The 21290-nt window shown below is 34.2% G+C and overlaps 1 protein-coding gene across 4 annotated transcripts in view; it reads right to left on the bottom strand.

Annotated features, from left to right (window-relative positions):
• Positions 1 to 2789: 2789 nt before the first annotated feature.
• The window catches only part of LOC107075802 (mucin-3A-like), a 112276-nt gene continuing 93775 nt past the window's right edge, over positions 2790 to 21290 (bottom strand). For all 4 annotated transcript variants that reach the window (XM_015338330.2, XM_015338332.2, XM_069181760.1 and 1 more), the window contains 4 exons: positions 14050 to 14099; positions 9685 to 9766; positions 8090 to 8206; positions 2790 to 3838 (listed from right to left, as the gene is read on the bottom strand). In XM_015338330.2, coding sequence (XP_015193816.2) covers positions 3410 to 3838; positions 8090 to 8206; positions 9685 to 9766; positions 14050 to 14099 — 678 coding nt within the window. In that variant the 3' untranslated portion in view covers positions 2790 to 3409. The remainder of the gene's footprint in view (positions 3839 to 8089; positions 8207 to 9684; positions 9767 to 14049; positions 14100 to 21290) is intronic.

Here is a 21290-nt window from a genome sequence, read left to right as displayed (position 1 = left end):
AACTATGTACTGTACTGCATTTAAATAACCAGAAAGCATTTTCACAAAGAGAAGATGGAGCTTTGATAACAGATGTACTGTACTGTATGTGAGCATTTAAACTATAAAAAAGAAATTTTATTTTCTTATAAAAATAAATTTCTATACGTGTCCCTGTGCTATGCACATCTTTGTCTTAAATGCAATGGAAAAACAAAATATCTCTACATCTACTTGAGATGCAACCTGAGAAAGATCTGGTAGTTTAATTTTTGATTGAGGTACAGTATACATGAAAAATGATACCATAAAAATAATTTGCTACAGCATAAACTATACTTAATTTTACATATATTCCATCTTCGATTTATTGTATAAAGTAAAAAAAAACAACTAATTTTCAGACCTGTCCTCAAAGAATGAGACATTATGTGACTTGACAGGCTGATCTGAACAAGAGAGTGTGAGCTATTCATTTCTTAGTCGCTGTATGGTTGACCATGATAGCATGGTCTGACTTTGTGAATCAATTTGTGGCTTAAAGCACTTTGCTAATATAGTGTACACTGTATTTTTAAAGTAAGAAATATGACTCTTAAATATAAACATTTTAGCTTCAGAATGTGGTGTAGAACAAACAGCTATTTTTCAAAAATGATCACAAAGTATAACTTTTACCATTTCTTTGATGGGGATGGTGATGTGTAAATGGTTTTCTAGATGGATTTTGTGCATTTTAATATAAAGTCTATGACAATCATAACCAACACTGAAATCTTGATTGTAAAAAGGCCTTTCAAATAATGTCATAATCAAACCCATTATAATCAGTGAGGATTTTTGAAGCAAATGCATTGATATACTGTATTTTATTTTCCACGTGGCCTATATTATCCTAACCCTAAAATAAAAATCAGTTATCTTTCCTTACTTTAAAAATTTGCTACAAAATAAGCTGACTCAGATTGGTTACTGAAATACATCCATGCATTTTGATCAAAGCTGTAAAATCTTGAATGTTGTCTTTCAAAAATATAAAGTTTAAAGTCTTCCACACACAAAATTAACATTTTTTGGCACAGGCTGAAATGCGGTTAGTATGGTATATCCACCCAATAACTGATTATTATGATTTTGTTGCAGTTTAATTTCACATATAATAAGCTTTCATCAAATTAGCTCTTGAAAATCGTTTAGGTATCTGCTGTTCAAACTCATGGGGATTTCTATAATCAAGACCATAACACTGTGTAAACTTGCCTGTTTCTTTGACAGCTCCCAATGGCTACATAAAGTCTAATTGTGAACTTTTTATTATAATTGCTCATTTCGGTGGGGGGAAAAGAACATTATAAAAATGCATCCAAAGGCAGATAATATAAATGAATGTCTTTGGTATATGAATAGTGTGATGCTGCAATTCAAATTTCTGAAGTTGACTGGCATACTGTAATTAATTCAAAATATGTGCTGCATCTAAATGCTTTTGTTTAAAACTGAGGTTAGCTTTAAGTGTGATGGTCAAGCCATAGTGGTCAGTAAGCTAAATCAAAGACATGCCAGCAGAAATATCTGCATACTGTATACAGTACAGTTAGATGGTGGGATGGCAAGAGAGATGCAAAAAATGTGAAAAACCTTTTATAACCTTTTATAAATAAACTCATGTTTTTGTCATGGCTTGTGGCAGTATGTTCCGCATTTGCTTGTAGGAATGACCATCAAAATGTAACAAGAGTTATTTATAGGAGATATTAAGGAGGATAATTTTTATTTTTAGTCACATTTACCAGTGGTAAAAGAATATATTCACTATATATCTCTACAAAGTCAGTGATTCAGTGACTTAAAGTTTGATGGTTAATCGCACAACTTTACATACGGTAAATTAGCTTGGGTACACAAGGCCCTTAATGTATTTTCTTCTGGTACAGTACACTCACAAATGCATCAATGATGTACAGTATGTACATCAGTCTTCTTCCTCTACCATGAGCTCATACACTAGTCAGATGTTGTCCACGAGACAATAAGACAAGCTAGGAGAGGACCTGATCCAAGTATTCAGTATCTTCAAAGACATTGGCAGAGTCAAACAAGTGGACTGTTTCAGAATTAGTAGTGAAACACTGACCTGAGTACACAAAGTACTTAGGAATGCATTGAAAATTGAGAACAGGAGATGCCTGCTTGTTGTGTGAGTCTGGAACAAGCTACCCAGCTATGTTGTTGTATATTCCACAAACAGTGGGATGAGATGCTTCAATCAATGAGCTACTACTGTAGCTACCAAACAGGCTAGACTGCCTGAATTTCTGTACATAGTTGTGGATTATAGTTTAAACTAATATCAAAAACAATTATACTATTTTAAATCTACTTATTACAATTAAATGACAGAAACATAATTTTTGTATCCAGATAATTCTAAAAAAAATAAAATGTTTGTAGGGCACTGCTATGCTTGCAGTCTATCACCAAAAATAAAAGCAATAACTGTTTGTTCACAAAGCTCAGCAACATGACAGAATGAGGCCATAATTGATCGAAGAAGAAAGGACATGCTGTATATAAAAGTGTAATTTTAAAGTCAAGACACAAGTACAGGATAGACTGCATTCATAATTCAGTAATGAATAATGAAGAAGTGGCATTTTTAAAACCCACAAGAGGGACGTTTGCTGGTGTAAAAACATTTAATACTTTACAGTATATTTAATTCCATAGTGATAAGAAAAGTGCTGAGTCTACATATCAGAATCTTTAACTTGTAAGAAAGGATATCAATGAAAAACCCTGAAAATAAGAAATGTAGGCAATGGATTACATTTATTCATTCAATGCAGAACTTTAAACAGTAAACTGATTTACTTCCAAGGAAATGATTTTGATTCAATTATTTATCTTCCTGCCTTTACATTGAGAAAAATTTAAGAAACCTGACAGTGCTTTCTTTTTGTTGTACGATCCTGAAGATCGTGGTTTACAGTATAACATTCAAAACAAATCCTTTTGACTTTTTATTTAGATTTATTGTGTTATAAAACATAATTTTGCATTGTAATTATTTTCTTGTCATGTTTTCCGCTGTTTTCAGTTGACATTATATTTTATCCTACTCTACATTTTAATATAATAACATAAGAAAAGATACAACATTTCCTACAGTGTGAATATGAATTGAACTTTGAATCATAAGGTATTCATAGGCTATTCATATGGGTTTCCCTTTTCCTCACAAATGAGTCATAAGTAAAGGGTCTTTCACTACTGAACTAGAAGCATCATATCTGCAGTGAGCGGAACAGACTTCGGGTAGCACTTTGTATATATGTGTATATACAGTATGTACTGTATAAGTGAGCATCTATTGGCATAGAATATTCTAAAATTCAATGTGCTCAGATGAAGCATATTACAAAGATTCACCTTACATTTCTTCCCGTGCGACCTCCCTGTCAGGTGATTTTAATTTCCTGCGTTTGGCCTTCACTTTTCTGTTCCCCTGGTGTGTGCCTTCAGCCTGCCTTGTCGGCTGAGAACTCAGTGATGCCAGCAGCTGCAGGTAGTTTCTGGACCCAGGGTCCAGCAGGGGGGCTCCAGAACAGAAAGCGGTTCCGCTGTTGCCTGGTTCCATCCGCGATCCGCTACTGCTTTGAGGACTGTGGGACTCTGTAGACTTTGATCCGCCACTGCTTGTGTCTTCATCGCCATCCACCAGTGAACCAGGGAGGTTGGAATGGTGTGGGAAAATGAAGGGCTGGTGAGGAAAATAAGCTTCAGGGTTGTACAGAGGCAGGGAAGGATTCTGGATACAGCGCAGGAATTCTGCATTGTGTCTTGTATTTGGAATAGGACCCTGTAAAAAAAACAATAGAATGATACCATCAAAGACCATTAAAATTTCTTATTAATTTATTTAAATTGTTAATTTTTTATTTTATTCATCCAAAAAACACCTTGCATATTTTTTATTTGTAGTTTATTCAACTTAACATTTTGATTAGTTGGTATTATTACATTTGGGTTTCTTGTAACTATTTTTCTGACATTTCTTTTTGTCTTTTTGAGATCGAAGGACAAAACTTTGTACTGGCTTCATTAAATTATCACAGGGCCATGCAATTCTGGTCCAGGAGAGCAGTTGAACTCCTGGGTTTTCATTACAACTCAGCTTTCACACAGGTAAATGCTTCTGGACCAATTTAACAGCTTCTCCTAGGTGCTTCTGTTTTATAGAGACCTTGGAAACCTGCAGACACACCAGTCCTCTAAGATTGGACACCCCTGACTTATCACATGTATAAAAGATTTTCAGAAACGTCAGTGTGGTGAACAGGAAGACATTAGACCTGCAGAAGTGCTCAAACTGCCAAATCATGAGTTACATTTGTTGACGGAGCAGTAGACAGTGCTAAATTGTGGCTAACTCAAGTGAGGATATTGCTGCAGTATATCTTCTCTTAGAACAGAGAAGAATTCCCTGAGCCTTACTCTAGGCATGTGTCTCATTCTGTATGTCCAACAGGAATCTTGCTGTCTGACTATTGTTCTAATTGTGGCCAAACATAAAACCATCTAGGAAAGGAATTTTAAACTTACAGTATTACTAGCTAAATAATGAAGTGAGCATTCAGGATTTATAACTCTTCTATCATTTAACAAACCTTTTTAATGTAATGTACTGTATATGTGTTTTTCTCAGTTCCTCTACAATATTTGATCTTACTTATTCTGTGAATAATGATGCAGTCCACTTCTTGTTCTTTTTATTTTAAAATATGTGTGGTTTTCAGCATTCCATACTACACAACCACAGCTACATTCTGAGAACATGAAGTAGTGGCCAAGTGCTTTATGAGAACAATTTATTTTTTTTACTAAATCATTCCATCTGAAATAATTCACAATTTCAGCGATTTGGCAGTGCAATCTCAAATTGAGATGCTGTTTAGACAAAATAACTATCCTTTCTGCCATGTAATTGGCATTAATTCCATAAGGTGCCATTCATTGGAATCTCAAACACGTAAACGTTATGTTTTTAATATATATGTTAATTATGCACAGCATTGGTTGAATTGTTTGAATGTGTTAAAGCACAATGACATTATTTATAGCAGCAAATCCCCTGGTTCAAAGGAAGTTACTGGGGAAATTTACTGCAAATGTAACACAACAATACTGTTTTTGCTGTGAGAATTCAAGGCCTAAGTGGAATAGCAGGGATAAATTCTTTTTTTGAAATTAGAGTTTCTATTAACAGAACTGTGGAAGCAACAAGTCTCGAGGCTTCGTCTTCAATACTCAAATGTGTTTCTTTAAGCAGTATTCCTATTTTCTTCAGATTATGACAATAACTAGGCAGCTCTTTTCAATTTGCTAACCTCTTGTGAAATTTCTACAACCTTAACAGAGAAAATTATAATTTCCACCCTAATACATATTTTTAAGTTTAAGTTTAACTTAAGGAGCTGATGTACAGTACACAGAGATATACTTTGCTGTAATGCATTCCACATCACAAAGTCAATCAAAAAAAGCTAACTGAATATTCAACCACCTCAAAATCAAACTAGCTTCTGAAACTGTTTAAAAAAATGTTTTGTCACATAGTTGGAATTGTTACTTTAGCTTTATGAATAAGTGTATTAGGTATGTTATGATACATAGTGTAATGCAGATTGAAAATCACAGAACAGTTGGAAAAAGCTAGAAACATATCGCTGTGAAACATGTTTATGGTAGTATCAGAGGCAACAGTAATACAGCTTGTAAGCACTGAAATTATAAGAATTTATCTCCACTACAGCTCAAGGTCTTTAATTAATTCTAGTGTTAATGAACAAATAAAATGTGTTGCCAAGTTAATTTACTGCAAGAGAAGCAGTAACGTGTATGAGATGTGGTGATTAAAGAAATTTGTTTTAAAAGTTAAAGAAGAGAAAAGTAAAAATGTTTGAAAATAAATAGGCTTTCGAAATGTTCAGCCACCTAATGAAAAATACCTTTATTACATTTGTCTCATTGAGATTATAATCGTATATAATATATTTTCAAAAAATCCTATGTTATGTTACTATTTATAATAATTTAAGATAAGACACTGCTTATTTGAATAAAGTGAAATCTGAAGTACAGCACCAAAATACTGTTTAAATACTGCTGAAATGACGGAGATTGCTTATCATCGTAGTATGACTAAAGTGTCCGGGTGAGAACCAGATAAGATGTTAATGTCTGCTATTTAATGTGGAACATACTAATAAAATTGAGTAGATAACACATTTCGTAAAACCATACCTTAGTATACCGACAGTTCACTCCTGTACCCAGAGGGCCATCATGTCTTCTCATTTTCATTCTATTCCAGACTCTTAATGACTTGAATTGAATCAATGGTTCACCTAATCTGTCTAGACTACTCCTGGTTCCAGGTCTTACCTCACGGAAGATTATAAATTACGTACAAAGCTGCCCTCCACGACTAAAACTGAATTATCACTCCCTTAGAGACCAGAACAGAAACAAGAGCAGCTGATGTGTACTGTAAGTGCTGGTGAAGACCTTCACTCTAAACCTTAAATTAATCTTCATCATTTACCTTTAAATAGTTTTTATATGTTTCTAAGCTCCTGAAATGGCAGTATGTCATACAGTACTAATAATAACACATTCCTTGCATAACTGAAGTGTTGTGGGTAGCCCAGTGGTGCTCAAACCTGAACCTGGCCTTTGTATTATTATTTACAATATTATTTGTATTATATTTTTAAATTAGGTTTCATCTTTTAACATTTAAAATAGGCTATGTAATTGCCGTGAACCTTGTAAACCCTGTACCAATTACAGAACTCCCCTCATTCAGATGAGCTGCCTGCAGTATACTGAAACTAACAACCTTTGGAAAAGGGCAAGCTTTGGGTATTTGTCTCTTTGTCATTACCACCTGTCCCTGTTAATCTTACAACTGATTGCCTATTAAGAACAGTTTTGTTAGAAATAATGGAAAGCCAGTTGACTGTTTGAAGTTACAGTATGTGTGCTGAAGTTGTTGTTGCTGAAACAATATGGTTAATGTGAGGTATTTCTGTAACTCATGAATTAGGGCAGAAACAGGTTAACCAAAAGTCTAAATAAGCAAGCAAATCAATTAAAGGCATCATTTAGCACCAGAGTTTTAGAGCTCAGCTAGAATGATACCCAGCTGACACAGTGGTCCCTCAGGAGCAGGATTTGGTGTAGCAGATATCCCTCTTTATTAATAATGAAGTTCAACAATACAAGACTGTAAAAGTAGGTTTTAAATGTGCTTTCCATGCTTTCATAACATGAGGAGACATTTTGTACCACACCAGATGCTTACTACTGTAACATTGTTTATGCAAACGCATTTTCTGCTACAATGTGTTTAATAAAATAAATCTCTCTAGACCAAACAGTCCTTGAAGATTTATTAAATATTCAGAGCATGTAGTTCTAAGCAAAGAACAAAGGCCACATAATTTGAACTTTAACTCATACTTCACAGGCTGATGCTTCAGTCAGTCTGTGAAGAAAAAGCAATTATTGTACTTGAGCTACCACTGGGAAGAGTTGTATAAAAAAAAGGTCATTGACAAGTCGTTTCATTGAAGAAAAGATTTGTGGTAAGAAATCAATTTTGCTAAAAGCACTGTAATTGTGCCTTCCTGACTGAAAAAGCTTTCAGATGTGGAGGAATACTGACAAGACATTAGCCTCCCGAATCACTAAATCCAGTTTCATCAACAAAACCCAGAATTATTCAAATTTACATTTTCTATTACACAGAAAAGAAAATGTCAAAATAGACTAATGAAACAATATTTAAAAAAATAATAATAAGCCCAGACATATCTAATTTAATTAGCCCTACCTTATCATTATGTACTATACTACTTGTCTTCCACTGACACCTCATATATTGTAGAAACAGCACATCACATAAACCACAATACTGAAATTGAGTCTGACATACAGTACCAACTCACTGAGATATGACTTGTTTTTCAGTTTCTTATTCAGCAAACAAATTCTGATTAAAATAAATCAAAGCTTTGAAGAGTTCACAGACACTGTCGGGCCTTACCGTCTGCCATGGATAAGCCAAAGGACCTATATTATTAGCAACATATGAGGAGCTGAGTCTTGGCTCTTTGGCAACATACAATGGATGTGCTCTCATCATTGGGTGTCCAAAGGAATTCTGCAAAATAAATAATTGAACATATTAGATGAGATTAAAAATACTTGTTTCCAGGTATAAAAGAAGAATTACCCATCCTTGCACTTAAGTAAGGACTTAGGTTTTCCAACAGGATACACAGAACATGGGTGAAAATAAAATAATTTTGCACATGGTAAGGATAACTAATATTTCACTTCACAATAAATACTCTACAGTGTGCATCTCTCTTCCAAGTCAGATTTCAATGGTTATAATAATTCAAAAAGTAGATAATTATCAGAAACGCTTGTTGTGGGGGACATCAAACCTGGTTTCATGCTCCAAAGAAGAGAATGAATGTCTGTCTGTCATTTGTCGTTCATCAGAGAGGGGTATTATATGTAACTATTTTTTTTCTAAATATGAACATGTGGTGCCTCGTCTTGGGTAAACTGAGAACAAAACATCTCTGCTAATGAGGAGGAAATAAGAAAGCAGCTTCTGTTTAAATTATGTTTTAAAAGAAGCAAAGCAGAGAGATGACTGCTGAGATTTTAACTCCTTACTTATGAAGATAATGCACAGTACCAAAACTGATCAAACTTTTAAACTCAACTGAATTTCACTATGAAATGATGTGAAAAGAAAACTGTCCAAACACTGGCATATTCTTCTGGAGCAGAAGCCTGGAGCCTTCTTCAGGTGTGAGGAAGGCTCCACGGCCGAAACGTTGTTTTCTCTTTCTTCTTTTTTTCAGCATGGAATAAACCTATTACTTGTTCCTTTGCAGCCTACGCATGCTGACGCAGCTACCTACCTGAACTGTTATGTTTTAACTGTAATACTACTAGCTTAATTATAATTACATTTTATGTTGATATGCCCTTGTGGATTGGTACGTATTGGTCAGATAAAAATCACATTAAAACTGTACTGCTAAACGTAAAGTAGTAATTCATAAAGTAGGACTACTCTATTGCAAATACAGTAAATCTGGGTTTGGATCATCTACACATTCACTGTTCATTTTGGTGAGAAAAAGATGCCTTGTGATGGTAATTTAGTGAAACTCATATTACACAAGGAAGCTTGATAGATGCTTGAGATTACAAAGTTAAACCTGTGTTTAATTGGCCTAAATGTAATGTACATTTACATTGTGAGTGTACACACTCATGCAAGGCGCAATTTTACAAAAGCCAATTAATCTACAATATGTCTTTGATTGTGGGCGGAAAATTAAGCTATGTATGATTTACTGAATTTAAATAGACATTTCTTCAAACGTCTTCTGCGTCTCCCCTTGCCAGTTCAGGTCTTTGATTAAAGTACGTAGTACTTATTTTAATCTCTATGCTGCACTACATTGAATGCAAAACATGCAGAATGTCCTGTGTTTTAGAAACAGGAGTACAGAAACTAGATGGATGAAGTACTTGGACTGATGGTTAAACTAGTTTGAGAAACACCAATAACATATTAACAAAGATAAAGAAACAATCAAGTATCATACTTACAAATTCCATTTGAGGCCCTTGCTGACTAAATGCTCCAGACTGAGGCATTCTCCAGGGAAATGCCTGAAGTCCTTGCCTTGTTCTAAAAGTACAGACAGAGAGCTACAGTATATGAGAGTTTTTTTTTTCATTTTTAGGAATTAAACGTAGAGTATGAATTAACAGAATTATGTCTCAATTTGTAGATAAATGGGATCAAGGCTAAAAGGGAACTATATTGTTTCAAACATAAATGATAATCTGTTTCAAACAGGAATTTGTACTGCTTTACTATCTGAAAGGAAAGTCATTGTACTGTAGATGCAAACTTAAAACAAAGATACAGTAAGAAAGGGAGTTACAGCAATCCCCCAGCCTGTCCTGAGCACGTTTTCCCTAATACAAACAACAAAAAAAGATGTACAACAGTATCTCAAAATCTAATACAATGAGACATAACAAATCATTTAACATACGGTACATACAGTACAGTTATCTCACTTGTTTAAATTACCTGAAGTCTTTGAGTTACAATGGTTTCTATTTTTGTCCATCATTTTCCATTACAAAGGTTCTCATGCCTACAGTAAATCACAGCCTAATTTATTTTTTTTTCAGAAAGCTGAAAATGGATTTGTTCAGTGTACTGTATGTAGCACATTTTAACTAAAACACATGAAAACAGAAGCATCAAATCAGAACAGGTACAGGTAGCAGTTTTTTTTTTACTGGAGAATAGAACTGAATACTGGAGCCCCATCTAAATGTAGGATATCTTATTTCACTATGATGCTTAGAATTATTTTAAGCTCAACCGCTGAAAGTGATTGAAATAGCAGTGTTGTAGATATTAAATACAGAATTTGAAAATGTTACACAAACAAAGGAAGAAAAGCTGTAAAAACAGTAAGTGTTACATGTTTACCAGACTGTCTTGGTAATAGCAAAGCCAACTTAGCAAATCCTTTCCTTTGATTCATGAGTTTAAATTATCTCCACTATTCGTTCAGAATAAAAAGCATTGCATTGGCACTGATTTTCATTTTCTTCTGCATTAATTAAAGTTATTATGACAAAGAATGCAAATGTAAGTGGTACATTGAGCATATCTAAATCTATTTATCATAAGAAGGTCCTTGGGCCCTCAAATCAAAGTCCCCATGTAGCGCAGTATTTAATTGTTTACACCTTTGAGACAGCTGTGCCCATCTCAACACCAAAAGCAATTTTAAATCAAGCTATTTAGGTCAAATGAGTGCAATCTGGAATAGGGCCATACCTCTGGTAGATGCAGACATTTCTTAAGGTAACGTCTGGAGTAATCTGAAGTTTGTCCCTAAAATCACAGCCAGCAATTGATCCATTTTAATTTTTTTTTTCACACACCTTGTCTGACTACTGCGAGACATAAATGAATGAGTCCCCCAGCATTTTGAGCCTTCAGGATGCAATGGGCTTCTTTTGTTACACTACGTGAGAGTGTCCAGATGCAGTAGTGTTCTGGGGGCTGGCATCTTCACTCTGGCTACTATTTTGGGGAAAATATCCATTGCTCCCCAGTGTTTGTTTGATTGATTCATTCACTAATGATGGTCGTTCAGTGCTGGTGGTCTCTATGTTGCCCCCTCCACCCTCCACAGCCTCAATGGGCTTTCCTTCCTTGATGTCATACAAATGAAGCTCTCCATTCCAGAGGTCCACAGGACCTGGGGAGAACTATCCAACGCTCCATACTGCTACCTCTATGCTTGTGAAGGAAGGGGGTGGACTGGGGAGGGGAGGAGGATGTTTTTCCACATGGAAAGGGTGTCAGGGATGGGGGATTCATCAATATGCATACTGTACTGTACATTGGTTTGCAAGTCAAGCGCTACAAATAAAAGAGCCTCCGTGATATACATTTAAAGCTTGCTAGAGTATCTTTTTTCTTTTTGTAAGGGAAAGAACAGAAATAACAAGGAATCTAAATTTCCGTGATCTAAATTTACAAACAGGCCTTAAAAGCCTTGCAAAACTCAAATGAAAACTCATCTAATGGACAGCTGTTCAGCCAGAGAAGCAATGGAAATAGATGATGATAATGCATTCATTGAATTCTGTTTACACCTGTTCAAACCTTCCCTACTCCAACAATGTATGCTTTCAATATTAAAATGTTCTGTTGTTTGTCTTTTATTCATTACTTTTTTGGTAGAAAATAATCTAACCCTATTCAGTGGTAACAAATGACATTCCTTATTTTGAGACTAAATTCCTCACAATGGTAGCGAGCAAGTTGAATTAATTTCAACTTGTGTTTCAAAATGAATAGGGTTGCACAAATTTCCAATGTAGACAGAAGATGCTCTGAAAGTACCTGCAATTATATATATATTATATAAAATATATTGGCTTCGTATTTTGTGTTTAAGTCCTATAAAAATCTTCTTTTCGACGCTAAAATCTTTTACATTTTCACAAATAACATTTATTACCTTACTATACTCTCAAGCAACAGTTGAATTTGTTCTTCAATCAGAGTGCTTTCTTTATACAAAACATGTAGGAACACCTCAAGATCCATATTTACATACTGTATACAGTAAAGCTGCGTCAATAAAATGAAAAACATGTGATCAATATTTTTTACAGCATTTGGTTTAACAATGATTTTTTCATTCTAAAATGTAATAGCCATAATATTTTAATAATAACTGCTTCTAAGAATATAATTATTGAATGAAATTTTCTGCAGATTGCATTCAATAAAAAAAACATGATTCTTCTAAATATTGACGTATATATTGATAAATGAAACTCGTGCTACAATAAGGTCCGGGAATCCAGATGTTTGAGGTTTTCAATCTCTGATTACTGAAAAATAATGTATTCTCGCAACTGATTAAGAGAACTGCATTATTTCCATGGAATGGAAATAATGTTAGACAGTGTTGCACAGCAAAACTATCAAGCATGACAGACAATTCATGGACAAAAAAAAAGCATTGAATTAACCCTTGAACTGGAATTAAAGAACTTAATAGGAGGAAGGTATCTAGAAAACTGTAGAAAACTTGGTTAGACTCAGCTGTTTTGATATTAAGAGAGCTGGCAGGCAGCAAACCTTTTGTGCAACTCTGGTAGTGACAGGTCTGTATTTAGGCTCAGGAATGTTTGACAGCTGAACTTTTGTGATGTTTGCAATGTCCAACATATTCATTTTCAATACTGCATGTCTTTTCCTTAACGTGACATTTATTGTAACACAGGAGGCTGTTCCTGCAGTATCTGAGGGATAAAAGCACACAGTTTACACTTTAAGATTTGAGGAAGAAGAGGACAATGGCGTCTCTCTGACTGACTCTGTGGAGGGCCTTTCATAATAAACCTATTTCAAAACTACACTGAACTGTGCTGTGAATTGTTGCCTCCCTACCAAACTATCATTTCCATAAAACATGCACTGAAATGTAACAAACATAGAATTATTGATTTGACAGGGATGGATCTTTTAGCTTTTTGTGAACTCAGAGCTTGATCCTCAGTCTAAACTACTGCTAAAGAAAACAGAATTCACTACTCCAAAACACTCATCCTGTAACTCCTGGGATGCCCACGAGGGAGTGTAATTTCCAGGCAGACTCATTACATACAACAGCATGATCCCTGTTATTCACTACTCATTTCACAACCAGCATCAGTCTACTTGATGCCCATCAACTGCCCACAGGTCAAACAAGTTTCAAACCAGCTGCACTGAAACAATGCTGCAAACATACTGTACAGGATCGTATCACTCCTGGAGAACAGGAGTCACCATGGCAGGCTGAATGGGTACAGTATATAGACTGGAACATCTTTGAACATTTCTTAGATTTACACTAGGATGCTCTGGAGCATATAATTAAATTAACCAGGTCAAGTCCATCCCCCTTGGAAATACTGGTGAAGTCTTGTGATGGCATTGGAATATTCATGATATTTGCAATTCTGTGTGCAAGATATCACAGAGAAATAGTGTTTGATCATAAATATTGATCAAAGGTGGTTTTAGATGTACATAGAATATAATACATATATTTACAATGTTAGTACTGTACATATTGTATCAGACAATATACAGGCTCTATTTTAAGATTTCTTAAATAAAATATACAGTATGTACTTCATAATAATTGTCTACTGTAAATTTAGTCTGTAAAATTAGTGTAGATCAAAGTTATCTGTATAAGTGAATTTATTCCATCCTGAATAGGATAGTAATATATTATTGGACATATTGTAAGTCTAATAAGGCAAGCACGAAACTTTTTTAATACTACAATAATAAAAAATAGAGAAAAAGAACTATCAGATGCAAGAATATATTTGTGTAATAACATTTAAAACTAGAAATGTCCACTTTACCTGAAATATTCACTCAAAACTCCAGGCTGAGAAGAAAGCAGAGATGTAATCTAAAAGGCAAAACAAACTCGTTAAGCCTGAACTCTTATCACAACATGTGAAAGAAATTACAATTATAAAAATTCCTGTCAAGCTTTCAGACATTTACATACACATAACGACGATCAAAAGAGAGTATTTTCCCCTCTAATATCAGAGGAATTACTCAACTGAACAGCAAGAAATTAAAGTAAAAATTAAGTTCATCCATCACTGTTTATGAGCCATGAAAAACATTATATAGAAAATAAATCTTTCTCTGTAAGACACTTTCCGCCACAAATGCTTCACACTTCACATGCATCAAATTTCAAACACGCACAGGCTGCTCTGAAATCCAGCAAACCTTTGCAGAGTGAGAAATAAATTCTTGTATTCCTATATGACATTTAACTTTAAAACAGAACTGTTTACCCTTCACTGCTGTGCAATCGTAAAATGTATTATTATTCGCTAAACCCAGAAAATTAAGAAAAAGCAATCTTGTTCTCACAGAGTAGCACTAACTTCTTCCTTGACTTTAATCAAGGATGAAAGCAGTTAAGCTGCTTTGAATTATTTAGCCATCACTAACATTTGCAAAACAATTGCATTTGATACCGCATACAAGTGGTAGTGTGCATGTCTGTTAGGCACCTTACCAATATAATTATCTTATTTGTTGCAACACCCCACACATTTCTACAATACTGCCCAGCCCAGCCCTATTTGATGGCCCCTACCCCCTTCTAGTCAGCTTAGAGATGCTAATATTCCACAGCAAAGCCTCTTGACATTCTGCTAGTTATACTATCAGAAGCCTCCCACTGGCATGTACTGTATACAAAACCATTAGAGGATTTTATTGAGCAGAAGATCTGTAACTCCTGAGAAAAACAAATCTGCATGGTATTGCACTTGCAATAATAAATACACAATGTTATACTGTTGTAAACCTGTTGTATGTGTCCTAATATAACAGCTACAGTATGCAGTAAATGTTGTGCACAAGGAGGCAATGATGTTTAGTACACAAACAGTGTAAAAGAGAAAACAGGGAGCTCATTACCATAGACAGTGAACAGCTTGATTTCCGTTCATGCAAGTCATCATGGACACCATTGTTCACAATGAGCTAATGCAGCATTTCCAGTGTGCCCTGTTTATAGGAAGATTCTCCATGTTGTTGCTCCACTAAACAATTATGCTGTTTATTTCCTCAATTAATTACTATCACAGTAGGTATTTTTTTAATTTACAGTAGATTGTTTTGAATACAGAATATGTACTTTTTAAGACACAATTGGAAATGTCACCATGAATTAGATATGCTCTTCCTCTAAAGCTCAATTCTGTAATTAAACAATTGAATAATGCAATAATAACTCTGGTGAATAAAGTTGGCTCATTGCTAATCAGTTAGTTCATTTCTCTTGCTGAATACAGACATGGCAAGAAGGTTAAAAATATGTTTCTTCTCAATTAGGAAAGCAGATTATCTACTGTACTGTATGTATTGTAGTGTTTTCATTGTCTTAAGTGCTTTTTTTCCGATATCTCAATTAATAAAACGCTCATATATTGTTCAGTGATTAATGAATTCAATTTCATTCAGACACCAGCAATAAAAAAGTCAATCATAATAGTTCTGTAATATGAAAAACGTTTCTCAAGGGATTCACAAGACTGATTCAGAAAATGTAGATTATGCACAGCATGATACTGTATGTACAGCACAGACTGAACAATGTATAGTTCAGTGGAAAAAAAATGTTTTCAGGTGAAGACACATTTTTGGTGTAAATCCATATTATTGTCATGAGTGACAAGGGTTCTATTAGAAAATGAACAAACTGCTTGCTGATGCTAGATGATTTTATTTAGTACTTGAAGCTATCCAATACCTGCTGTTAGCATTTAAAATGGCTTTAGAAATTCAGAGCAGTTGTTTTAAGGGGTGTAGGGACTCAAGACCCTTACTTTCATATACTGTATAATATAAGACTGAGATGTCCAGAATGAATGATGCCATGGATGCTAATTGGAAAACACAGGTCAGATAGACTGCTGATCAAACATATACAAATCTCTTAGTCTTTTCATATAATTGAGCCGTAATGTGCTTTTGTGATATGGGCAGGTCACTTAGCATAAGTTTATGATGCACTCTGCCCAAAATAATGAGCTCTGGACATTTTTAATTTACACAGTGCATTACTGCTGAAATAGCACAAAACATCATTATATTGAGAGGTCTAATTCAATATGAGTAGAAAGCTACAAATGCGCTTCCCTGAAGTAATTTATCTATAATTTTCTCCTGCCATCACTTGATCATAAAACACAGGGAAAGAAAGAGTCGTCTGCAGTTCACATCTGAAAATTGCCTTATTTTAAAACTGCTGACATCCCACCAAATACAGACACTGGTTTACCTGAGCTACAACTCATTCAACAAAATACTAAAAAGAGACAATATTTTTGTACCAGCATTCTGAAAGACGTGGTATTACATTAGTTTTTGTCAGCAAGCTTGTCTGGTCTTCACATAGATTTATTCATAGTAATATACCACAGTAATATAACCAAGTAATATACCATAGGTCAACACAAGTAAAATCCTGCTGCTCACATTTAAAGATTGAAGAGGATTAGTAAATTATTTATACAGATTTGCTTGCAGTCATTAGCAAAGGGCTTTGGGTTTGACAATTAGGCTTACTTATTTTATAACAGTATAATGACAGTACTATTACCCAACTTACAGTACTGCATATAATAAATTCCATTCCCATGGCATTTTCGAAAAAATATTATAATAAATATGGGAATGACTACACAATTTCTAGTTCTTGCAACTTTGGAAAACAATTATCACGTCATTTAATCATTTTTGGAGTAAAAATATGATTTATTAGAAGTAAAGGCTTTGTGTAATATATATATATATTTTTTACAATTTTAGTTTAGTAATCTGATTGTGCTGCCTATTGCTGCCAACCAGAGTGGCAGCAATGTCTTTAAGTAAAATAATTTTTGAACTACACTATTCACCCAAATATAAGCCACCCATAAATACAGTATACTGTAAGTCGCACCCAGAAATTTGGGCTGTGGAGTAAGAAAAAATAATTTTACAAAGCACAATAGAACAGAAATGGTTGGCATTAAATTAAAATGAAAAAGTTCTCTCGTTTTTAAATAAATGATGGAAAATGGAGAGGATTTGAAACGACAAAACGAAAATAATACGGTTAACTTCTTCGTATCCGGAAGAGAGGAGTTTTAGGATTGATGAGATCAAAGCAAACTGATATGCAATGTTTCATAGCCTAAAGCAAAGTGATTAGGACAACACCACAAAAATAAAACCCATTCTTCCTCTTGAAGTGCGTTATTCTGGCACTAGACACTTTAAATTCTGGAACAGGAATGGTTAGTTGTTGTGACAGTAAATCCACACCAAACTGCCTTGGAGCCTGATGTAGAGGATCACCTTCTTGAATGCAAAAGTGTTCATTATGGATAACTAAAAAATAATATAAAAGTTTATCACTCAATCACAATAACATGCCAGAACAGGCAAAATGGCAGTCCATTACAGTACGCAACATTTCAACAACAATAACATGTTCCAATTTTTACTAGATAAACTTCCATTTTTTTTTTACTTACTGTATATTCGAATATACTGTAAGTAGCAGGCCAATTGTACCACCCTGAAATCAGAAAAGAATTGGGGCTTATATTCGGGTAAATATTATATATTTACTGGATACATTTTAGAAATTCTATACGCTCTTATTCAATTTCAGGAATCTCAGAACACTGCAGTATATGTGTTTAGGGTGTGAAGAATATTCTACATTTTTAGAGGGTGGAATAGAATTAGTTGTAAAAATTATGACATCCAATGTTCAGGACTAGAAATTCTGGATAAAAACCCAGTATGACCTTGGTTTTGTATAACCAGTAAAGGGCATGTGAATGTTCAACATGATGGCACAGCTGGAAAAGAGACAGATTCTGTTACACAGCTACTATAACTAACTGGACTTTTTTTGTGGTGTGAGCTCATATGCTCACTTACCATTTTCATCAGCATTTTATATCAGAAAATTCTTCCAATTCTTTATTTAAAACAAAGAAATGTCCTTTGATCTATGGCATTAACTAAGATGTTCATCGAAAAGTGCAAAGATCATCATGAAGGCAATACACACAGAATCATTACCTGACCAGCAGCCACTGCTGTTCATATATATAAATACATCTGTTTTTACTGTAAAATTACAGCAGCACTTCTACTTGAATTTAAGCAGACTGTAATCCAAAGCCATTTGTAATTCAGATTTTTGATTTTATTTATTGCCTCCAGAATTATTGCACACAATTTACAGAATTGCTTCTGAGGTGACGGTTCTTTTTTTTCATCCTTGCAGGATTACACAACTAATAACAAGACCCTGTTTAGTCACTGTTCTCCATCAAGCTTAGAATATGATGAACCCTTGCCTCCTTGTTTAACAAAGATGTGTCTCTACAACAGTTTAAATTGCCATTTTGTGTTCAGCTCAAGTACTACAGTATTTGTTGTAAGGTTGGCTTCTGATGAAATCTCAAAAATCACTCAGTTTTGAGCCTAACATTCGGCCTAAATTAAAGATAATGTATTTTTCACCTAATTAAATAGTGCAAAACATCTGTAGGTTGCATTGACTATTGCTTTGCATATTGAAACCAGCATATGCATATGAGTAATGAAAACCAAGTGTTAATTTATTTACATAACATATTTACATAGCTTGTTTAAACAATTGAAGGACAGTAAATTAATACTTCATAAACTGTGTATTTCAGAAACATAGAATAAAGATTCATGCTAATCTAAATTAACTTGTTTATTCAATAGACATTGATTGTTAGCTTGGCTCTGCCATTGCTACAGGTTGGTTATTGCTACGGATTTTCTGGACACCAAATAGAAAAAAATACTTTAAAAAATCATAGTAAGAGAAATCTGTACAATTCTGACTACCTGAAACCAAGGTTTGGAAAAGAAATACTGAAATACCCCTTAACTGTGTGTGACATTGTTAAGAAGAGCTGTGTTGGTTTTATCAGAAAAGACTAGGTTCCAGTTTTACAAGCTGTACAATTGATAAAAATATATATATATATAATTATATAATATACAGTGATAATATATAGCTACAATTATTTTTTTATCCGGAGAGTATTCATACAGTGAGCTACAACTCGGAGGCCCTTAACTCTGTTCTTATCGGTTGGAGTCAACATACAGTAAAAAAACACCTATGCAACATGATGTTGAATGACAATATGTTATGAAGCCTCCTTATTCAGAATAAAAAATAACAGAGAGTAAGACTGTGTAGAAAATGAGAATCCAAAGGCTTAGAATTTGCGGTCTGCGGTTTAGGGCACTGATGCATGCAATAACAGTGCAAGAAATATTGTTCAATCTTGAACTCACTAAGTATCAAAAAGAATTGAAAACTACATGGTAGAAATGTTGAATGTTTATTTTCTTCAGTTAAATAAGGTCATAAAATATTATCTGAACACTACATCAAGAAGAACACAAACTCTGCTGTGTCATGCTTATTTTATGAAATATGATATATTCCTAACTGATTTCACAGTAAAGAACATTTTAAGAAGTGAACAAGTGTACTGTATGTTCTGTTCTTCATAAACTCTTCAGGACTTTCATTTATCTTGTATTGTTTGAAAAAGGGAAGATTCGTCAAAGGAGAATGTTACCTGCCGATAGCACATGGCACTTGCCTGCAAGGGATTATTTTATCATCTTTGCTCATAAATGGTAAGGCATGCTCTTTGAAACAAAAAAAGTAAGAAAGATTTTCTGACAGCTGAGACACACATACAAGGCTAGAAAAATGCTAAGGAGGCAGAGGAAGAGACCACAAAACATTTCTAAGAAAAAAAGCTCAAGAAAAGATGATACAAGCTTAAGATCTGCCTTTTGGCAACACAAGGATAATTACACAGAATTGGGGGTTTTGTTTCAGTGGGAATGATGCTACAGAGCCAAAGCTTTCAATTCAAAGCAGAAATGAAAAGTATTTAAATGTTTAAAAAAAGCACATCTTTGCACAGTTAGTATCAAAGAATACTCTTAAATGAAAAAGAAAAGAGGTGCAGTGCTTAATCGCTCATTAACTTGCAGAACAGCAGCAGAAGCCAAGATTAGCGTTCTTTCAAGGTCAAAACTTGCATAAGCAGCAACTCAGAGGGATTTTCTTCAGTGTCCTATCAGGGCACCTACAGCTCAGTGTTAAAACTCTTTGGGTAATGTGGCCTAGACTATAGCTCTAAAGTTAAAAAAAAACTTACCTGTGAGAAACAAGCCTGAAACCATGGAGAGAAATCTGAGATTCAAGTGCATTCTTATGACTCCTTCTGATTATGATTACTGTCAGAAAAAAATAAATTACAGCAATAGGTTTTCAGCATTTTTCCAGGACAGAATGCCTCTGTCTACTGAAAATAGGGCACATTATATTTGATCTGAGATGTTCCTGTATACAGGGTTTCTGTAAACCACTAGTATATTTCATGACCAGAGATTTTCTGGGTTTGCACAGCTTGAATGCAGTTCAGCAAATGACTTGTAATGATTAAACAAAACTGTTTTTAGTGGTGAACAATACATTTTAAATAGTTATGGCATGACAGTATTATGAATGTTCCCAGGGTATTTGTTTTCCTTCTGAACATGAAACAATCATATAAATTTGTATATTAACCTCACTGCACAAAACATTTCCTCTCACGTGTCTTAACAAATAATACTTTTTATGATTATTTAAAAGTTAAGAAATACATTCAAAGAAGTACTTTGGGTCATAATATATCTTGCTTATATTGCATTTTTAATAAATACTATGATAAGCTAAATTTTTAAAAGCTTATATTCCTACATTGTATTTTAAATGCTGGTTTGCCTTAAAATAATTATTTGCTTGTCAGCAAGGTAAAAATCATCTGAATATCATTTCCTACAAATGTGTATAAACAACATAGTTTCACATTGTAAGATTGATAAACAAAAGCACCCAGAAAGAAAAACACATTCATACACCTTTACAGTCAATTCTAATACCAGGCATCATTAATTTGTAATTAGTATATGGCAAATAATACAAAAGGTTGCTGAAGCAAGATGAAAATCTCAA

The sequence above is a fragment of the Lepisosteus oculatus genome, chromosome 21 (assembly GCF_040954835.1).
Source record: "Lepisosteus oculatus isolate fLepOcu1 chromosome 21, fLepOcu1.hap2, whole genome shotgun sequence".
In the NCBI taxonomy this organism is placed as follows: domain Eukaryota; kingdom Metazoa; phylum Chordata; class Actinopteri; order Semionotiformes; family Lepisosteidae; genus Lepisosteus; species Lepisosteus oculatus.
Note: the sequence above shows the minus strand (reverse complement) of the source record. Positions and strands in the feature narration are given on the sequence as shown.